At 32.3% G+C, this 22083-nt stretch overlaps 1 protein-coding gene across 4 annotated transcripts in view; it reads right to left on the bottom strand.

Annotated features, from left to right (window-relative positions):
- The window catches only part of CHD1 (chromodomain helicase DNA binding protein 1), a 76049-nt gene that overhangs the window by 23828 nt on the left and 30138 nt on the right, over positions 1 to 22083 (bottom strand). For all 4 annotated transcript variants that reach the window (XM_045074523.1, XM_045074526.1, XM_045074525.1 and 1 more), the window contains 18 exons: positions 21322 to 21471; positions 20910 to 21181; positions 19372 to 19597; positions 18683 to 18783; positions 18284 to 18462; positions 17280 to 17407; positions 16618 to 16834; positions 15884 to 15973; positions 14683 to 14873; positions 13803 to 13991; positions 12371 to 12533; positions 11298 to 11450; positions 8650 to 8721; positions 8033 to 8182; positions 4720 to 4868; positions 4019 to 4115; positions 3820 to 3915; positions 2248 to 2424 (listed from right to left, as the gene is read on the bottom strand). In XM_045074523.1, coding sequence (XP_044930458.1) covers positions 2248 to 2424; positions 3820 to 3915; positions 4019 to 4115; positions 4720 to 4868; positions 8033 to 8182; positions 8650 to 8721; positions 11298 to 11450; positions 12371 to 12533; positions 13803 to 13991; positions 14683 to 14873; positions 15884 to 15973; positions 16618 to 16834; positions 17280 to 17407; positions 18284 to 18462; positions 18683 to 18783; positions 19372 to 19597; positions 20910 to 21181; positions 21322 to 21471 — 2800 coding nt within the window. The remainder of the gene's footprint in view (positions 1 to 2247; positions 2425 to 3819; positions 3916 to 4018; positions 4116 to 4719; positions 4869 to 8032; positions 8183 to 8649; positions 8722 to 11297; positions 11451 to 12370; positions 12534 to 13802; positions 13992 to 14682; positions 14874 to 15883; positions 15974 to 16617; positions 16835 to 17279; positions 17408 to 18283; positions 18463 to 18682; positions 18784 to 19371; positions 19598 to 20909; positions 21182 to 21321; positions 21472 to 22083) is intronic.

Here is a 22083-nt window from a genome sequence, read left to right as displayed (position 1 = left end):
TGTCTTTTTTTTTAAAAGATTGATTAGAGAGAGAGAACGCTCACATGTGAGAAGGGGAGGGGGAGAGAAGAGGGAGAAAGAATCTCCAGCAGACTCCCTGCTGAGAATGAGGCTCTGATGCCAGATCTCACAATCCCTGACATCATGACCTCAGAAGAAACCAAGAGTCAGATGCTTAACCAACTAAGCCACCCAGGGGCCCCCAAAATTGTTCTTCTGTAAAAATGAGAAAAATTATTAATAAGCGATTAATCAAATAGCATAAACACAGAATTAAACAACCTCAATGGTAATTTTTTTAAAATAAGAATTAAAGCAACAGTATTTCTAACACCAGTTATTTAACAGAAATATCAAAACGTATCTTTATAACTCTCTGGAATTTTTCTAAAGTCACAGTGCATTTTCTGAACCCCTAATATGCTGAAAGCTAACTTAAAGTCAAGACAGTAGTCAGTTCTTCCTCATTCTAAGCTCCTTTCATCCTTTCACAAGAAGCAATATAATGCTGTGCTTCCTGTGTACTATAAAAGGAAATCATCATGGGGTTGGCAGAAATAAACACTAACAAGAAACTACATACATGTCACTTTCAGACCAAAGACATATTTTTTTTTTGGCTCCACTTCTGCCTATTGATAGGATGCCCCAATCCTAACAACAAATCTCAATTACAAAATCCTAACCCCTCTTACACAATCACAAGGCAATCTAATAGTCTAAAATATAAGGAAATACAGCAGAGTTTGTAAGAAAAGAAGAAACTTGAGCATTGGTTCGCCTGTGAAAAGCAGGAGTTATAAGCAGGCAAAAGAAGCTAGCTAAAATTTGCTAAAGGCTTCATTTGGGTGACTATGAGAGTATAGGATCCCTGGAAATGAAAGGCATGGAGAATACAACTTGCACCCCCTCTCAGACATTCCTCTGCAAAATTCCCAACAGGTGCTCATGAGTAACACTGGGCAGGAGATAAGAAAAAACTTTCTTTCCAGATGATGGCTTGGAGAACAGGAGTAGCTTTCTCCGCACTGAGGGCACTGAGGGCATCTCACTGGGCACCTCACCAAAAGACACAATACAGTTGCAGGAAAAGAAAAAGAAAACAAAACACTCTATCCCTGGGGGAAGGATAGCAGAACAATGACTAAGCAATTCCCTCATTTGCCTCAAACTCAAAATTTAAGGAGGCACCAAAAAAGCTCAGTAATCAAGACAAATAATCTTGTAATTGAATAGTCTAAAAAACAAAAGTTAATTCAAACAAAAAAAAAATCTAGTATTAAAGTTTCTTTCCTTTTGTTGCAGGATCTCATGTAACCTGGCATGACCCCATTACCATTATTTAAAATCTCCTGTTTTCTTCATTTGGGTCATAAAATAAACAGCAATAAACTTAAAAATTCACATCACACAAGATATGCTGATGAGAAATCAGTAACAAAGATAATCAGAATATCTCCCAAATATTTGTAAATTAAATTAAACTCTGTAACAACAAAAAAGAACAAAAATAAACCAACAAAAAAATACCTACGGGTCAAAGAGTACTTCCTAAGGCAAATTAGAAAATACTCTGAAATGAATGAAAATGAGAACACAACAGGTATCAAAATTTGCAAGAATAAAAAAAAACACAGTGCTTACAGGGAAACTTGTAGTTTACATTAAACACTGATAATATTATAAAAGGAAGGTTTTGATTAAATTCTTAAGAATACATCTTAAGACACTAAAAACAGTAGAGCAAAGTAAAGCAAAGCAAAAAGTAAAAAAGAACAGAAATCAACTGAAACAGAAAAAATAATGAAACCAGGGATGATTTTTGGGGGGGAATATTATGAATAACTTCATGTCCATAAATTCAACAATCTAGATAAAATGGACAAATTCCTTAAAAGAAACAAACTGCTAAACTCACTCAAGAAAGAAATATTGTAAATAGTTCTGTATTTATAAAAAAGAGCTTAGAGTTAAAAATTCTAACAAAGAAAACTCCAAGCCTAGATGGTTTTCCTGACAAATAATGCCGAACATTTAATGAAGGATACCAATTCTATACAGATTCTTCCCAAAAGCAGAGGAGGGGTGAACACGTTCCAACTTATTTTATGAGACAAGAATTATTAAATCAGATGAAATACTACAAAAGGAAACAATGGACCAGCATGCTTTATAAACAAAACCAGATCAGTCCAGGTATGAATATCCTTACAACAACAGACATAATCCTTTAAATTAAAAGATCACCTGTTTTGCACAGTTTCTCATTCTTGGAAGCATATAAATTTCTTCAAGTTCCTTTTGTCTTTCTTCCTCTTCTAATCGTCTTCTTTGATCTTCTGGAATTATTTCTTCCCAATTCTTTGAATTTCTTTCTGGTTCCAACTCAATGTCATCCTCATCCATATTTGAAAAGTTGGCAACCTTAAATTCCAGAATTTTAACAGAATAAGCATTAAAGAAAAACTCATCCTTAAATTATATTTTGCATTTTAGGGGAGAGGGAGTGATATACTAGAATAAGGCAATAAAACCTAAATATCCTCAGGATAATGAATACGACTATGGATTAAATAAAAATGACTGCTAAGCTATCTATATTCTTTATTATTTGTTATTTTTTTCTTTAGGTCAAAGTAGAATAAACCAAAAGACTTATAGAATGATTCTCTTTTGTCCTGCTGCTCAACAAAATCAGTTGACAGACCAACAATATAATTTATAGTAACATGCTAAATCATCTTTTGCAGAAAATAGCACACCAGCCCATTAAGTACAAAGCGCTATAGAACAAACCAATATTCTTATTTTTATGATCATAAAAGTAGTACAAAGAGTTACTAACAAGACAAAAAGAACTCTGGGTCCATAGATAACCTTCAGTTATCTTGGGTTCCTGGTTTCTTCAATGTTAAAAAAAAAGGAATAGAAAGAGCTCACTAACTTTTGTGAAGATTAAATAATATACTGAAGGAACTATGAAGACTGGTACACAGAATGAATTCATTAAAGCTAACTGCCAATAGTGGCACATAAAACTTACAAAAACTGGATGAAAAAACCCATGCTTATCCTGTGTTAAGAGATGATACTACAAACAGTGTTCATCCTTTCATGTCTTTATTCTAAAGATTTATTTGAGAGAGAGAGAGAATGCAATAAATATTTGTTGAATGAACAAATGACACAAACTGAACTGCTCTTCTTAGAACCCTCAGTTCTAGGGTTATGGCTACCGAGGAACTTTCTTCTTTACTCTAAACAGCTTACTCTATGAGGTTGGCTGACTTACTCTGCTTTAGGACTCCTGGCAACCTTTTAGCCCTTACCAGACCAGGGGTATTTATAAGTACTTATAGGAGCTCATTGCTTACATGGACTGATTAACTTGAGTTTTCTGAGGTGTGACAATGCTTAACAATCTAATGTCAAAAATTGCTCCAACAAACATTAGCTAAAAGCCTTCCATCACAGAAATCTCCATTAGAGACCATGTTCACTCATTTACCCAAATATTTGAGGATATGCTATTTGCCAAGCACTTTTTTAGAAGCTAATAACAGCTAATAACAGCCCTCCTCATTCCACTAAATGTACCTATTCATAAATGATTTGGTCCTTTTCAAAACAAGTTGCTACTGGTTTCTCAAAATAAGGGAGAAAAATTTTCAAACACATAGCAAATTTTAAGACAAAAATCATAAGAAATTATGTTCACTGTTAATAAAGAGATTAATAAAACATGAGATGACAAAAAAATAATCACTCCCTCTCAATTTAGATAATTTGAAGGAAAAATTAAAAAGAAAGAAAATATACCTTGAACTGGGAAAGCAACTCATCTCCTACAGTTAAAGGGCCTGGTTCGTTTTCATGAGTTTCAGCCCTCTTCAAGATTTCATCTATATCCATTTCCTATAATTAGAAAGAAATCTTTAAGTATACTTTAATATATTTTGAAGTAAATATACTTCATAAGTTTAATGAAATGGCACATTTTGAGGAAAGTTTTTTTTACCTGGGGCTCTTGCTCTTCTCCTTCAGGTTCCTTAAAAAGTTCCTCAGCGCCAAACTTTAAAATAGCTGATAATTCTTCTTTATTGAAAGGAGTAGAACTAAATAAAGCCAAATAAAAATGCTTAATATTAACAGTTAACAATTTAGTATTTACACTGCACTTTCATTCATTATTGACACAGTCAACTTTATGTAAGTTATGACAGAGTTAGACATGTGAAGTACTATAAGATCACTTATTTTAAAAGATAAGAACTTGAAACCTGGAAATTAAAGGAATTTCTCCCAAGATTTATAAAACTTGAGTGGTGAAATCAGTACTGAATGTATGCTTTTGATTAAAAATTACTCCAGTGCTTTAAAGAATTGAAGAATTACAATACTAAATATGATACATCAAAGATCTGCCTGTACTATGTAACATTTCAGGAAAATGAGTGTAAAATGAGTCTACTTTTTTTTTTTTTAAATATTATAGTAACTACCAGGGCGCCTGGGTGGCTCAGTGTTGGTTAAGCATCTGCTTTTGGCTCAGGTCATGAACTAAGGGTTCTGGGATACAACCCCGTGTCATCAGGCTCTCTGCTCAGCGGGAAGTCTGCTTCTCCCTCTGCCTCTCTTCTCCCCTGCCCCAGATTCATGTTCTCTCTAACCGAAAAAAATCTTAAAAAAAAAAAAAAAAAAATGAAAGTAACTAACTACCTTGAGGGGGCAGAACCTGTATGCAGTACTGTCTTCCCAGTTGTGTCCATTCTCTGAATTACAAGGTGATCTAAAACCATCTTCTTTTTGGCCCTTTCAAGTATATCCTCTTCAACTGATCCTTTCGTAACTAGACGATAAATATTCACCTGTAAAGAAACGCATGATGAAACATAAAATGTAGTAAAAAGGATTCACTTGCTAACGAACACCCAAATACTCTACATAGAGGAAAGCTCATCCTACGTGAAATTTTCACTGGTCAAAATTAAAACAAAAACAAAAACAAAAAAAACAATATATATAACAGCTAAACTTCTTCAATTTAAAGATTATTTTGAGGCTGTGTCCTTATACTTTGGTCAGGAGATTTTATTTGCTTACTTTTTTTTTTTTTAAAGCAATGATGGGGCGCCTGGGTGTCTCAGTGGGTTAAAGCCTCTGCTTTCAGCTCAGGTCATGATCTCAGGGTCCTGGGACTGAGCCCCACATTGGGCTCTCTGCTCACTGGGAGCCTGCTTCCCGCTCCACTCTCTGCCTGCCTCTACAGCTACTTGTGATCTCTTTCTCTCTCAAATAACTAAATAAAATCTTTAAGAAATATACTTAAAAATAAATAAATAAATAAAAGCAATGACAGTAATTTTTAAATTATTTTTTAGCAAAAAAAAAAAAAGTGGGAAAAAGTGGTAAACATATGATAATTTACATCAGTTATGTTAATTCTGATTAATATTTCATATTTCATATAATCCAAAATTCTGTGAATCATTTCCCATGTTAATGATGAAACCCTGCCATAAGACAAAGCTTTCCAAAACAAACAAAAATTAATGTGTAGATATTTTGCCCTATTTCTCAAGACCAGCAGTTCTATATAAACAGTAGGACCATATAGGGATATTCTGAAAATTTATGGGGACATTTTCATAGTTTTCGAAATCATCAGGTAGGTTTACCAGTACTTTAGAGCAGAGGGACCTGAGACATTGGACATTCAGGCACAAAGAAAAAGTATCTTGAGTCTTTCAAGTCTTATATATGATTTTTAAAAACTTTTAAATTATTTTGAGTCTAAATTTGATTCCATTTTAAGGTAAACAATAAGAGTTTTAATGAAGTTCTAATTCACACACTTTTTTTCCCAGCATTTTAACTACTGCATAAATCAGTAGATAACAGGATATCATTTTATTTAGATCTCTGTCAAAAATTATTTCCAAATGTGTATATTACTGGTGTCTCCAATAAAATGCATCTGTATTACTCATCTATACTCATTTTGTAGTTGTTGTATATAAATATTTAATAAGAGATATGAAATACCTTGTGTCAGATTTAGAACCAAATACTAGTAAAGCCACAGGCACGTGCTTGATTTCACATATATGTGGAATTTGAAAAAAACTAAACAAATGATCATAGGGGAAAAGAGAAGCAAACCAAGAAAGAGACTCTTAACAACAGAAAACAAATTGATAGTTACCACCTTGGGGATGTGGGTGGGGCATTAAACAGGTGATGGGGATTATGGAGGGCCCCTGTTGTAATAAGGCGTACCACGTGTTGTATGGAAGAGTTCAAGCACTATAATGTACATTTGAAACTAATAATATACTGCATGTTAACTGGAATTTAAATAAAAATTTAAAAAATAAAAAACACCCAGGAACAGGAAGCAATTTTATTATAATACACCAATAGTCAAATAATAAATACAGCTCAATAATCATTAATAAAAATATGTACCCATATTTATATATTTTAAATGTGTTAAATGATAATTAAATTATATTTAAAAATATAGTTATGTTTATATCACATTTTTTTTAAAGTTTTGTAACATAAATGTAAGAAATCTGTGTTACCATCATTTCATGATCTTATTCAGATATTCTTCCCAAAGGTCTACCATGCAACTTTCTATAGTATTTTATCTAACTGGTTCTTCTAATGTATCCTTTATTTTCTATCACCTATTGGAAAATGTGGTGGCCTTTAATTAGTATCTAAGTAGTATAAATGGAATGAGTCCAGCCATGTGTTAAGGATTTCAATACAGGAAGGTTTAGTGCAATTAACCACTATGCCCCATCTCATTCATAAAACAGGTCTAATTGGACTATTCACAAGGTCCAGCTCACTTATAAGATTACCTTACTTCCTCACCATCTCCTCTCCGGCAGTCTGTAATTTATCTTGGCATGCTATTATCCCTACTTCAAGTGCACCTCTCTTTATAATGTGCAAGTAAGTGTTATGACCTAATTTTAATATTAATTTCTATTCCCTTATGCACCAACATACCCCTGGATCTTTCCTTCCTTGGTACTTCCAATGGAGAATGAGTTCTGCTCTTATTTTCCCATATGTGTAGCTCTATATATTAAAATACGTATTTTTTAAAAAGGTTTTGGGTTGCTGTTGTTTTTCTACCTAAATTGCTATTAGGGCACTCAAATTATTTTCAAATTCATGCATTCAATTCAAGGGAAAGGAGGTGCTAAAAACAGCTGATGTAAAAGTAGTCACTGGGTCGTAAAAGTAGTCACTGGGTCTGATGATGTTAAGAACCACTACTGTAAATACAAGCTTTCAGTTAGGGGTATGCAATATTGTTCCAGAGTATAAAAAATTACATAAAGAAGCATAATATATTTCTGATCAGAGTTTTATGAGAATTATTTGGGCAAAATATTTTTTCAATTTAAAATTATGGACAAATTGTTCAGTAGAAAACATGAAATCTTTAAAAGGCAGTATAAATGTGCCCATAAGTCTTTCTATTGTTTGTTATCTCCTGCTTTGGAGAAGTTTGAGAAGCATTACTCTAAATGTAGGTAAATGAATTAAAATACAAAGAACAAGGCATCAGAATGATGACAGGTGGTTTTTCTCAAGGCCTAATATAACAGTATCAGAAAGCTGTATAAAAACTATAAAATCAGAATGGCTTTTTTGCAATCTTATAGGCAAATGGATAAAATACAGGTTAAGAAAGAGGTAGCAATATACTAAAGAAAATCTCTTTCAGTAGTTAAAGTAAAAACATTTTGAAGTTTAGGTTTTAAATGAAAAACAATTGATACTCTATAGCTGTAAACAAAATGTATGATTAAAAGAGAGGGCATAAACCTATTTTGGCAGTTACTTCAATTCTGCCAGCTGTTCTTTTGGTAAATTTGAATTCCTTAGTATTTTACATGTTAAAGAGCAACATGACTGTGTTCTAATGACTTGACCAGGAAGATAAACCAAAATCACTTCCAAACACTGATGTAATACAAAAGTAAAATTAAAGAAAAAAAAATACCTGTTTCTTCTGCCCAATTCGATGAGCTCTAGCCTGTGCCTGAAGATCATTTTGTGGATTCCAATCAGAATCAAATATAACAACAGTGTCAGCGGAGGCTAAATTAATTCCCAAGCCTCCAGCTCTTGTGGAAAGTAAAAAGCAGAAATCCTGTAAGGAATTATAAATAGGCTCGATTTTAAATTCTTCTAAACTGTGATCTATTAATTAGAGACTGTGATTAATTAATTAGAGAATTTAATAATTTATTTTTTTGAATTTAGAAGAATTTCACCAATAAAACTAAGAAAGTAGTTTTAAAAAATACTAAAATACAAAAACCTCTAGCAAAACCAGTCAACAAGACTCTTAAATACAAATATACATGGAATAATATACACCAAATTTAAAAAATTCTAAATGAAAGTGGGCTAATTTATTCTGAATCAAATTAACTGTCCTATGCTGAAACAGTATTATAAAGAAAGGGTAAAATTCTTCAGATTTAAAAAAGAGAATATTGATTTTTAAAAACCTCACAAAGCAAAACTGGGTAACAACAATATGATTTTTTTAAAAAAAGCACATACAACTAAAATAGTGATTAAAATAATTCACAATTTTAAAAGCATTCATACCTCTGATCCTTCAGCATTAAAATGATCTAGAGCTTGTTTTCTCAGCTCCCCTTTTATTGATCCATCTAATCTCTAGAAAGAACACAGCAAAATACTGCATATAACCAAATCAAATATTTTAAAATATTAAAATCAACAAGATTAAAATCACTGATACTTAATCAATGAGATTAAGTATGAAAAGGCTATACTGCTTTTGCTAAGACTGTAACAGAGTATAAGGTACCTAAGAAGAGAGAAGACAATGTCCAGGCATTTTGTCTCTCAAGTCTGTGCTCTTAACCACTAAAACTATTTCCCCAGATTATAACAGTAAGTAATGGCAATGGCTACCATTTCACCTGAGTCTCAGTGTAAGAAATACACTTTACATATGAATGAGTACACAGCTGTGTACTCAAAGCAAGTTACATGAAATCAATGTACCATGATACACTCTCATATATTAAAATCTATTTCATTTTTTCAAAATATTGGTACAACTCATTAAATTGATTCCCAGATCCATTAACTGGTTTCAAACCGCAGTTTTTATAAATGCTGATTAAGTCCAGCATGGTTACCGGACCAACAGCCATCAATGTCACCGGAGAAATTAGAAATGCAAACTTTTTGAGCCCCATTCCAGATCTACTGAATCAAAAACTCTTGAGAACGGGATCCAGGGACATCTGGGTGGTTCAGTTAAGTGTCTGCCTTTGGCTCAGGTCATGATCTCAGGTTTATGGGATTGAGCCCCACAATGAGCTCTGCACTCAGTAGGAAGTCTGCTTCTCACTCACCCTCTGCCCCTCCTCCCTGCTCATGAAGGCTCTCTAATAAATAAAAACTTTAAAAATTTTTTTTAAAAAAAGAGATAGAGAAAGAGAGAAAGGAAGGAAGGAAATAAAGGAAGGGAGGGAAAGAAAGAGGGAGGTAGATCCACCAAAACCCCCTGATTAAGTATGAAAGTCACTGATTTGGGGCACCACGGGTTCTAGTCAAATAGCCTGCATTTGAGTGTCTTCAGTATTCATCGGTGCCTGGACAAGTGATCTTAACTTTTTACCTTGTTCATTTCGTTCTCAGGGAATGATCATAATAGTATATTTCCCTCACAACATTCAGAGCATTCAGTGAGAGAAAACAGTAAAAACACTTAGCTCAGTATTGGATATATACTGAGTGCTTACTAAACACCTGCTCAAAATATATATTTTAAATACTGCTATTTGTTTCCTTTTCATTAACAATTGCAATTAGTAAACTTTTAAAATACAGTGGCTATATCATTTATTGAAATATAACTAGACCAAAAGAACAGTAAAGATAGTTTTCTCTGGGAATTAATCTGGGAATGAGAAGGCATAAGGGGCACAGAACTGCTGACAACAAGCACTTCTTTACTCTATTGTTTTATTTGACCATGTACATATACTAGTTGGACTAAAAACAACCAAGAGAGAGTTGAGGTGGGCACAGAGGGGTGATAAGGAGAAATACGATGGTAGCTGAAGGGTAGTTTCTTTTTGAGGGAACAAAACATTCTAAGATTGTGCAGTTGGCTGCCCAACTCTGTGCATATATTAAGAATCACTTTACTGTACACTTTAAATGCATGAATTGCATGGGAAGGAAATTACATCTCAATAAAGCTGTTACAAAAAACAATGATACTTGTTCCACTTTTCCCCTAGCCTGAATGACTATTTCTCAACCATGTTCATATCACCAAAAACCTGTCCTTCAAAGCACATTACCAGAGTTGTAATGTTATTTTTATGTACAATTACCTGCTTAATATCTATCTCTCACATTATGATTTAAATTCTAACAGAGCAGGAATTATGTCTTGAGATTCATCCTTATAATTCTGCTTCTGTTTTATTTCCTGCAGTAAATATATGTCATTAACTAGTTATAGGATTGAAGTTCACTAGGTTCTAGGGACTGTTCATAAAGGATTAAATAAGGATTAAACAAATTATTAGAAAGTACTGAGATTAGCACCTGTCTCTTAACATTAAACACTCATTCATGTTAACTTCAATTATACTGAATAGATTTCAAAATAAATAATGAATAAATGAAATATAAGACCATTTGGTCTTTAGTACCTTCCTTAGAGTCATCTGTAGTTTTATTCAGCAAGCTATGTAATCAGAGTAACTATAAGAACATTATTCTTCAGAATCTGTAACAGTCCGGCCATTTCGATTTGAGCAGAGAAGTACAGAATTAAAATAAAAATTAGAGAAAAGAAAAATTGCTTTGCTGCTAAATGTAAGTCAAAAAGGAAAAAAAAGGAATAACAACAAATAGAAATCCCCCCCCCACCTGGGGAGGAAGAGAGAGAGAGAGGAGAGGGCAAAGGCAGAGGTAGATGGCTCCACAGCCAGTGCAGAGCCTGACTTGGGGCTCAATCTCGACCATGAGAGGACCTGCGCCAAAATCAAGATGCAAGAGCTTAACTGACTGAGCCACCAGGCACCCCACAAATAGAAATTTTTAAAATAGATAACAGTATCTTAGAAGTACAGTTTATATAAAAATCTATACAGAAGAATTTCAAAGGTAATTGTGTAGAATACACTCAAGAATCAGATAAAAATTTTTTAAAAAATCAGATAAAATTTAAGTCAACAAAAAAGAAAAAATGAAATGCTTACTTGAAAGGGGAATTGACGATATTTCAAATATTCTGCAAGAATATCTAACATCCGCACCATTTGAGAAAAAATAAGAACTCTATTGCCTCGTTCTCTTAGACGAATTAACAGTTTGTCAAGAAGAATCAATTTTCCGCTACTACGGATTAAGTGCTAGAAACATTAAATTAAAAATGTTACATCATGTGAAAAAAAATCAATCACATTAAATAAATACTCCACTTAATACTTCATCTTCTTTAATTATTTAAAATCAAAATTGTTTTTATAATGGTGGAATATAGTTTATTTCAGTTTACAAAATTTTCTAGGACCTTTCTAGAAATCAAAATTGTTTTTATAATGGTGGAATATAGTTTATTTCAGTTTTCAAAATTTTCTAGGACCTTTCTAGGATCACTCTGATCTACGCCAGCTAGGATTTTCCTTGTCATTCAGCACCTAGGTTTTGTCATGTTTTGGAGGTAAGGGGATGGGGGGAGTAGTTTCACTTCACTGGCTAGTCATTACAACTACTTCTCCAAAAATCTTTGAAAAACAATATACTGAAAGAAACAGCTACTAAGCAACTAAAGGTTTTAAAACAATAACAAAACATATTTGAATTTATACATATCAGTCACTGAACCTAGGACTTTAAAGCACTGCTGGAGTAGGATGGCAGTTGTGCCTTCTGCATACTTCTCATCCATCTTCCAGAAGTGACAGTTATGGTAAAACCTGAGGTTAAGATGTCTTTCTCAAGACTACCATTTGCCATATCACAAATTCAGCACATTCACTGAAGTGAATTTCTGTCAATTAAGAATATATTAAGGGATTTCTGCTGGATAGACCTTGTTACTCCATACAAATCCATTTTTAGAAAATGATCAAAATAATAAATTGAATAAATTATCATTTTAAAGGCTTTTTTTTATAAAGACTAAAAAAAAAAATTCTTTAATTATACCATAACCAAAGAGAAATTTTAACTAAAACATTAAAGCCTTGTACCATTTTCAGTTATAACTGCAATAAGCATTTCTAGAATTTTGTTTTACCACAGAGTAACAATATTTTAAAATTCTTACTTGTAAGGCCTCCTGTTTATTATAGAATTCATTATTATCTGGTGGTTTAATGAGGTAGCAATGGTTACAACATTTCTTTAGCTCCATCATAATGTTCAAAAAGCCTGAGGTACTGCCCTTGGAACCTTTGCTTAGGGCTTTGTAATTCCTAGTTAATATCCATCTGTTTAAAGAAAAAAAATAACACAAAAATGAGGTTCAGCACAATACTTACCAGGATGAATTCTAAAATCATGAAAAAACAATCAAGCACCAAAGCAAAACTGCACCATTACAAAGTTCACAACTGGATATACAACGGACCAAACCCCATTCACAAGACTAACTTCATTCATAAAATTAATGAGAAAACAACACATAACTTGTTATCTGAGCAACATACAGTAAAGGCTTAATGTAACAGTGAGTATAGTGTATTAATCCTTTTTCTCCCAAAGTTACTTCAAAAATGGATCAACTATGATCTATATTAACCTTCCTACAAATTTTATTACATTAGGCAACCAAAACATAGACATGTAAGAAACCTCATGAGCATACCTGGCTTACCCACATTGCCTTCTCTAAATTACAATTAAACAATATATATGCAACTTGTAGAAAAATTATGGGTGGTTATTTTTATCAGTCCAAACAATTTATGTAACTATATAACATTTCCTCTCACCACAATATACTTTGTCTTCTAACATCTTTTATTTTCTTCCTTTCTATAAGGTTAGTCTGGGAAAGGACATGAAACAATTTTATGACTGATATGCCTCAGAATGATATGGGGGGGCAGGGAGTGGGAATAGCTAGAGATAAAATAAGACTGTCTGTGAGCTGAAAACAAACCCGAGGGTTAATTCATGCGAAAAATATATTCCTTTTCATGTATGGTACTTACAGCTTTTACCATGCAATAAATTTTTCAGAATCCAAATGCATGTATACAGCAGTGCATTTTATGCAATTAAATGTTTAAATAGCTTTTAGGACAAATATTACCTTTTGATTCTTTGAAGTAGAAGTAGTATTGTACAGATCTTACATACAAATTTATCTTAAGTATGATTAATATTCCTCAACAGGGGGCCTAAAATTTTAAATTCTACATTTGTCAATTACATAATCATCATAACTACAAAATAATGCCTTAGTATCACTAACAGGTAAGTATTATTAACACTTAACAGAACCCTCTATATGGTAACAGAGCACAAAACAGAGAAACACAATTAATCATGATTAGTATTAGGTTACCCATGGTCTTGAACATGCCATTTAATTTCTTTGCTTTAAGAGCCTATAGAATAAACCTATTCTAAAATTCAACAATTGTTACTACTCTAAGAACACACTACAGGGTTGGGGGGACACTTCAATGAGACAAGGTTACAGGGGGTTATTTAGAATTAAATGTCCAACACGTGGTCTGTTTACGGCTTACTTGTAATACTGTTTCTGTAAAGCACTCATTTCCATTCTTAAAATCTGCTCAACCTTGGCAGGAAGAGATTTTTCCACATCTTTTTTAACTCTGCGTAACAGAAATGGCTCAAGCTCCTTGTGGAGGCTTGCATAACCATATTCTCTGCCTTTTCCATGTTCTTCTTCAAAATCTTCCCAGGAAGAAAACCTTAAAAATGTAAGAAATGGAAGAACTACTGAAAAAAAGTCATTGAATATGAGATTTTTGAGAGTACTCATATATAAACAAAATACAGACTTTCAATAAAAGAGATTTGCTGTTATTAGTCACTTCTAAGAACCATTCTTTCCAAGAAATCTGTCATGTATCCAAAGGTGAAACAAAGCTGTTTTATAAAATTATGATTCTCTTTGAGTTAAAGATGTTAAATAAAATTAAAGTATTTTCAAATACAGGATTTTCACTATAATATTTCTCAAAGAATTTTAAAATTCTGAAAAAAGAATTTGTCATCTTGAACAAGTTATCTGACCTTTATCTACTCTAGTTTTCTTCATATAGAAAAAGGGATTATTATTGTTATTACTGCTCCTATTAAATACTAAGAAGGATACTGTTTCAGTTTTCCAAATGAATTTTATTTTGAACAAGGGCAAAATGAACTGTTGTAATTTATTACACATGACTTAAACTTGCTTATTTACAAAACTGAAAAAATATTAGAAATATGAACTGCTGTATGTCACTTCCCTTTTTAATTTTCCTTCTTAAAAATCTGTGATCTAATGTTCTAGGGCAATAAAACTTCTTATGGACCTTATGACCTACATTAATTATTTTACTGTGAAGCGTAACATATAAAACTAATATTAAAACTATATATCCCAACGTATCTTACTTTTCTGGCATAATGAAATGTAGCAAAGACCAGAGCTCTTTGAGGGAGTTTTGTAGAGGAGTTCCAGTAATGAGGAGACGATGATTGGACTTAAAGTCTATTAAAGTTTTATACAGAAGAGAGTCATCATTCTTTAATCGATGTGCTTCATCTACACCTATAAATGCCCAATTTAGACCTCCAAGGAATGCCTTAAAATGAACAGAACACAGTTAACATTTTAAGAGAAAAATTAAATTCAAGTTACTAAACTCAGGCAAACTGAAATTAAAAGCAAACTTTTTTCAAATAAAAATTATATATTTCAAGATTTATTGAAATCCTCAAAGTAACTCAACATGCAAAACAAAGTTCCTTTGATGATGAATTCACTCATTGGAAAACAGAGAAAGGCAAATGAAAGTTTTTACTAGCTTACACATTCAAAAAGGAAAAAGAAAAACAATTGTATCATTAAAATAGTATCATTTAAAATTTTTCACAAAAGATTTTTAGCTTAAGGCCAGCGGAAGCCTCTATTAATGTCAATTTAGAGAAAGAAAATAGGATACAAATTTGGACATGTCTTATTCCAAGTGTAGAAATAATTCACTGTATGATTTTTATATCATAAAAATAATAAATGGATCTCCAATATATAAATGTGGGTCTCTGACTTAAAACAGAGCCAGGCCTCATTCTGCTATTTAATGGTTGCATAACCTCTTTTGAGATAGAATTTTTCTTTCCAATAAAATAGAAAGAGCAGTATCTTATAAAATAGATGGGAATTACTTGAGATATGAACTATAAAGAACTAAACAGACAACATCTATAAAGCATTTAGTATAGTGCTTCACCCAGAGGTAGCTTAATTCTTTCAGGTATTTTCTTCTCTTTAAAGATCTTACAAATCAACACACTATACCAAACTAGTTTTATATAAGTCAATAGTTGGTAAACTTTTCTTGTAGAGACCCAGATGGTAAATATTTAAGCTTCTTGCAGACAAATGTGTGTTGGTCTCTGTCACATATTCTTTGTTTATACACCATCTAAAAATGTAAAAACCATTCTTCGTTCAAAAGTTATGAAATATAAGCCAGATTTGACCCAGAGGATGTGGTCTTCTGACCCATGATTTATCTTCTCATCCTAACCACAATATATGGTAAAGCAAAAATTAATATACTCCAAACAGAAAAGCATAGGTAATACACACCTTATCCTTCAATAAAATTTCATAAGTTGTTAAAAGTATATTAAATTTTAACCGTTTGGTCTGGGGATGCATCCATTCATGAGTTCTTATCTATCAAGAAATTTTGAAGATAATTTTAAGACAAACATTAAGAAAAGTACACTTATATTTGAGTCCCTAAAAAAAAATCCCTCCAAAATACAGAAAAAACTATGTTTGTTTACATAATAAAATCATTTTAATTCTTAACACAGTCCAACAAGCTACAATCATCTTACTTACAAATAAAAATACAAACAGCATAGCATTTCAAAGCCTATAAAAGTAAAGCAGACATGCTTTTAATACACACTTCCCACTGAAGGAAGTTCTCATTTAATAAAACATAAATGATTAATTCATTTTATAACAGCATTTATGGATGATATACAATATACAGGTCTGCTTCACAATATTTAGAAGGAAAGTACTCTGTAGAGGTACAGATCAAACAAAACTGGCAAAGCATTAAAACTGTGAAGCTGGAGATGGACACACAGGGATTTATTATTTTCTTCTGTCTGCTTTCATGTATATTTGAAACTTTCTATAAGAAATTAGAAAAAAATATATATTACATAAAGTAACACTCAGCTAAAAATTGTCTTTTGTTACAGCCAATTGTACTGAATACTTTGTGGCAAGTTTTATACTAGAAACTAGGACTATAAAGACTAGTGTGTCTAGATTTCTAAATTTGTGAAGAAACGACTTACCATATTTCTACTGTTAATGTCACCTAAATAAACCACAGCATTCATTTGAGAAGCCCATGTCTGAATTTCCCTTTGCCAAGAAGTAAGAGTGGAAAGTGGTACCACTAACAGAAAAGGTCCATATAATTGATGTTCATGAAACAAATAGTTCAGAAATGAGATCGTCTGTATTGTTTTTCCAAGGCCCATTTCATCAGCAAGGATGCAACTATTTCCTCTACAAAATTAAGAACAAAAATTATGTATACAATAGATTCAAATTTATAAAGAAACCTTTTCACATAACCCACGTACAAACTTAAACAGTTAAAATTAATCTGAAAGGTATACAAATATATCACTTTTACTAGCTATCAATAATAAGTAAAGGCTTCTGCAATAGTATGAGAGAAGTACACAAAGTTTGCCATTTTAGTCCAAAGGAAGCTTAAAGAATAACAATAACATGAAGTAGTGCAGCACTTAAACAGGTTAAACTCAAACTCCACTGGATTTTCTTCTTAGTATTATTAAGTATTACTTACATACTAAGGAAATTCAAAAGCCTGCATATAAATACCAAACGGTCTTTATCCTTGATATTGGTGTAAATCTTTTCCAAATCCTATATTTGTAAAATCTGTATGCCCTCAAATTAAACAGACAATTCAAAATATACTTACTTGCACCAAGAGTGAGCAAGCCAATTTAAACCATTCAGTTGATAATCTCTTAATTCTAAACTCTCATGTCCTCCAATATAGGATGGTTGCTTTTTTAGGGCTACAAATCTTGGCCTTTGTTTTAATACCTTTAGTAGAAATAAATGAGTAAGAAGAACTATCAAAATGAGAGAATTTTTAAAGATCAAAATCTTAGCTTTTACCATAAATTCTGAAATTTTTTCTAAAATTTCAGGCTCAGAAATTCCATGACTCAAAATCTCAAGATTCATTCAAATAAGACTCTATTCTCTTACTGTAACAACAATGTACAGTGAAATATTTTGCCCTCCTTTTTGGAGAAAATAATGACAGAAATAAGTAAGTTCCTACTGAAATACTTCAGTCTTACACAGTTCGCAAGATAGAGCTATCTTAAATTCATTCATTTAACTGCTGGTGCAGCCCTGACCTAGCAATAAACCATACAACTGGCTTAAAAGAAATCTCTGATTTCTAAATTACCATTATCAATTTAATTCAATCTTATAGTAAGAAAACAAATTCTAGTAGTTTACAGACCCTCAAAACTATGGTTAATAATGTCTCTAAGTATAAAGATCTTATATTAGGCAAGGTAGTCCTGGGTACTACTTCTTTTCTTATGGGTATGTCCCTCTTTTCTTTCCCAACTTCAGAGAAAATATTCACTACCTTTTAAAGCAAGCATATACATCTATTTTCTAGGGAATTTCCCTTATTTGGTCTCCCCAAGACACTCCTCAGAACTACTGCCACCAATTTATCACCTTCCTGACCGTTTCACTCACCAAGGCTAAAAGACAGCACCACATCTAAGACCACAGAGCAATCACCAGAACACTCTTTCCTTTAAGATCTATCAACCAAGCAGTTCCCTCTCTTAGCTTCTCTGAAATCAGGATCTAACTCTCCATTTGGGCTTGTAATATTTATGATGTGTAAATACTATTTTCAATTAGTTAAAAATTCCAAACAATACTCACTTTGCAATCTTTAAAAGGAGTGGTTTTTGATTGATTCCTGCTAAAATACTCATCTATGCATGCTTGAAACTTTTTGGAAATTAGAGCTCCATCCTCCCAGCTGCACTCTGAGTATGGAAGGCCCTGCCATTTACAGTAATAATCGGGATAACCAGCTGCTGACTTCTGATTGGAATGAGCTGTGAGATAAATCAGATATTTATTTACTTTCACAATGCATCTTATCCAAGGACTAATCTTTAGTAAAAAACTACATAAGCAAAAATCAGTCATCTGGTTTACATTACCCTATTACAGTAAGACTAAACTACTGTATTTGATGTGTAAGTAGTAAATTTAAATTTTTTTCAGATCAAGCATGGAAAGATAAAAGTTCAGTGAGAATCATTTATTACTAACCAATTATTCGTTCCACAATTTGATACTGTTTGTGTAGATCATCTGTAAGTTCTTGCTGGCAATTATAATATTCCACATCTTCTGGAGAAGCATTTTTCAACCTGAAAGATTATTAATCCACAAATAGACTTCAAAATCTCCCCTAAATAACCATTCCCCCATACTATCTGTAGCACAAAATCTCCCATTTGCCACCTATCATGTGAGTCAGCTGAATAATGAAGAAACTGAAATAGAAATAAAGTGAAGCATCATTAATTTTTAATTTTAAAAATGTATAATTTATAATATATATGAGACACATTCTACATGATTATCATTAACAAGAAGTTCAGACATGGCTATTCCCAAAAGTTTACCTTCAAATACAATTTAAATCTATAAATAGTTATTTTAGGTCATTGCATTTTTTTAAAAAAGATTTTATTTATTTATTTGACAGAGTGAGCACAAGCAGGAGGAGTGGGAGAGGGAAAAGCAGGCTCCCCTCTGAGCAAGGAGTCTAATGCGGGGCTGTTATCCCAGGACCCTGGGATTATGTCCTGAGCTGAAGGCAGACACTTAACTGACTGAGCCACCAGGCATCCTTTGGGTCACTGGACTCTTGACTATGTATTCCTTATTAACAAAAACCTTAGTAATCATCTTTGAACTGTTAAAAAATTAAGTAAAATATAAAACATATTTACCATCTTTTTGTTTCCTGATCTTTTTTCTTATAGTTATCCAATTTTTTCATTCCTCTAACATTCTGCTGCTTAAGGGTTTCTTCTGTCTCCCAAGTATTGTGAATATGGGACCATCCTTTCCATTTAATCAAATATTGGATCTCGCCTGGTTCCTTGTTTTTTTCAAATCCTGCATTTGGGTCACCATCTGCTTCAACTGCATAGATGGTTGTAGTAGCACCAGTAGCTGAAAAAGAAAACACAATACATTCCATGTAATTCTGTTATAAGACCATTTCCTTCAACTCAAAAATTCAAGAATATGAATAAAAATATATGTTTTTAAATAAGTAAAGAATCAGTGTAGAGAATGTAAGGATAATTGTATTACACATACATAAAAGAAACTCCAGATTTTAGAATGGAAAGATTATCTAATTTAATCCCCTCAGTTTTAAAATTAGAAAAAACAAGGTCAAAACACAGTGGCACACCTAAAGTCATACAGCAATTTATAATAACCAATGACTGGCTGCCTGATAACTGGAAATAAAATATGGAAAATCACCTTTAAAAACTCCAAAATCATTATGTTGGAGATCTGTACCCTCATGTTCAATGCAGTATTATTTACAACAGTTAAGACATGGAAACAACCTAAGTATCCCCTCAACAGATAAAGAAAATGTGGTACACATATATAATGGAATACTATTTAGCCACAAAAAGAAAGAAATCCTGCCATTTGCAACAATGTGGATGAATTTGAGGATATTACACTAAATAAATTAAGTGAGAGTAAGACAAATACCATATGATCTCACTTACATATGGAATCTAAAACAAACAAAAACCTCATAGGAAAAGAGATCATCAGATCTGTAGTTACCTGGGGCAGCCAGCAGATGCGTGTGGGGGTTAATAATGTAGATGTATACAAGCTTCCTGTTTTAAGATAAGTAAGTATTGGGGATGTAATGTACAACATAATGACCATAGTTAACACTGTTCTACAGTTTATTTGAAACCTACTCTAATGGTAGATTTTAAAAGTTATCACAAAGAAAAAAAAATTTCTTTTTCTTCTCTTATTCTATCTATATGAGATGATGGATAAATATAAACTAAACTACCTGTGGTAACAATTTTGCAATGTATGCAAGTCATGCTGTCAATCTTAAATTTATACATTGTATGTCGTATCTTGATAAAACCAAAAAAAATGCATGTTAAGACAACTAAAAACCCACAGATTAGAGATGAAAGAAAAAACATTTAAAAATAGCCAAACTATTTGTGAAACTGAAAGTACCTATATAACAACCATTATTTAGGTATGACAACAAAAAAACTGAAATACATAGTTTATAAGAATTTTTCTAATTGTCTGCAATGAACACAGTCAGGTTAAGTGGATCATGTGCAAAGAAAATATTCAGGCTAAGCAAAGTATATTTTCCACCCTCTTCGCTTTCAAAACTGAAATATCTTCAAGAAATACTTTATTTACTTTAGTAAATATTACTGAAATAAACAATAAATATTTTTTAAGAAAATACCTCCTTTTCTCCCAATCCGACAATCCATAAAGCGTTCTATTGTTTCAAATTCTTCTTCCTCAGGTTGAGGAACATCCTCTCCACAGACCTCCAGTAGATCATCAGAATCTGTTTTCATTTCTTCATCTTCTTTATAGCTAACATTGACAGTTGCCTGGCGACGAGAACTTCTTTTATCATTATCATAATCTTCTTCATCATCTTCCTCCTCAGATGAATCAATCTGTCTCTTTTTTTGTCCAAGAATTTTCTTCCCATTTTTTGCCTTAGATCTAGGTAGGGAAGACCAGGGGATAGAGGTTTTTCACAGAAACACTAGCATATAAAACAAGATGCAAGACACTATATACAGAAAGAGTACCGTCTGTAACCAACAATTTTCAGGACCAAATTGAAAACATACTATACTTACCTATTTTGAGGTTTTCTGCTTTTAACTTTGTTTTTTGGCTCATAATCAGATTCTGTTTCATCACAACTGCTTTTATCTCTTTCTTCTTCAGATTCTGAATCTGAACCAGACTGAGATGGAGATCCTGACCCAGACATTTGCCAGTCTTCACTGTATATAGAATATATAAAGTATGTTTGTTTATCCTTACATCGTATAGCAAATTTATATATCTGATAAAAGTACAAATATATCTGATAAAAGTACAAAAAAAAAATCAAACTGAACTACATTTCAGTTACTATTAAAAAAGCTGTTGCTTTCAACCACACGAACATATTACCATGTGAGTAGAGTAAAAAAAATGCTAGAAAATATTCTTCACAGATTTCTCCCATAACTGTAGAGTTTTGTTAATCATTTAGTTACACTTCAATGAATGGCAAATAAGGAAATGTTATTCTGATTATCTCTGTGGATGAAAACATAGTATGCTATTTAAAGAATCACAGGCTTTAATTTTGAAAATCTTGTATAATTATATTTGCCCTCTCTAAAAAAAAAATTCTAATCCCATTTATTTTAATTCTCTGGAGACTGTGATTTTTAAAAATATACACTCTGAAACTGATTTTTAAAATAGTACATGTTCATTAAGAAGCCTAAAATACAGTATAGAAAAATGTATATTAAAAAAATCAGTCCACTTTAACCAACAGTCAATGAGCAGCTTACCTTTATTGCTATTTTTAGTCTACTCATTCTATTTAATTCTAATATACA

The sequence above is a fragment of the Mustela putorius genome, unplaced genomic scaffold (genome assembly GCF_011764305.1).
Source record: "Mustela putorius furo isolate JIRA1106 unplaced genomic scaffold, ASM1176430v1.1 tig00537350_pilon_pilon_pilon, whole genome shotgun sequence".
Classification (NCBI taxonomy): Eukaryota; Metazoa; Chordata; class Mammalia; order Carnivora; family Mustelidae; genus Mustela; species Mustela putorius.
The sequence above is the reverse complement of the archived record's forward strand: the minus strand, read 5'-3'. Positions and strand labels throughout refer to the sequence as shown.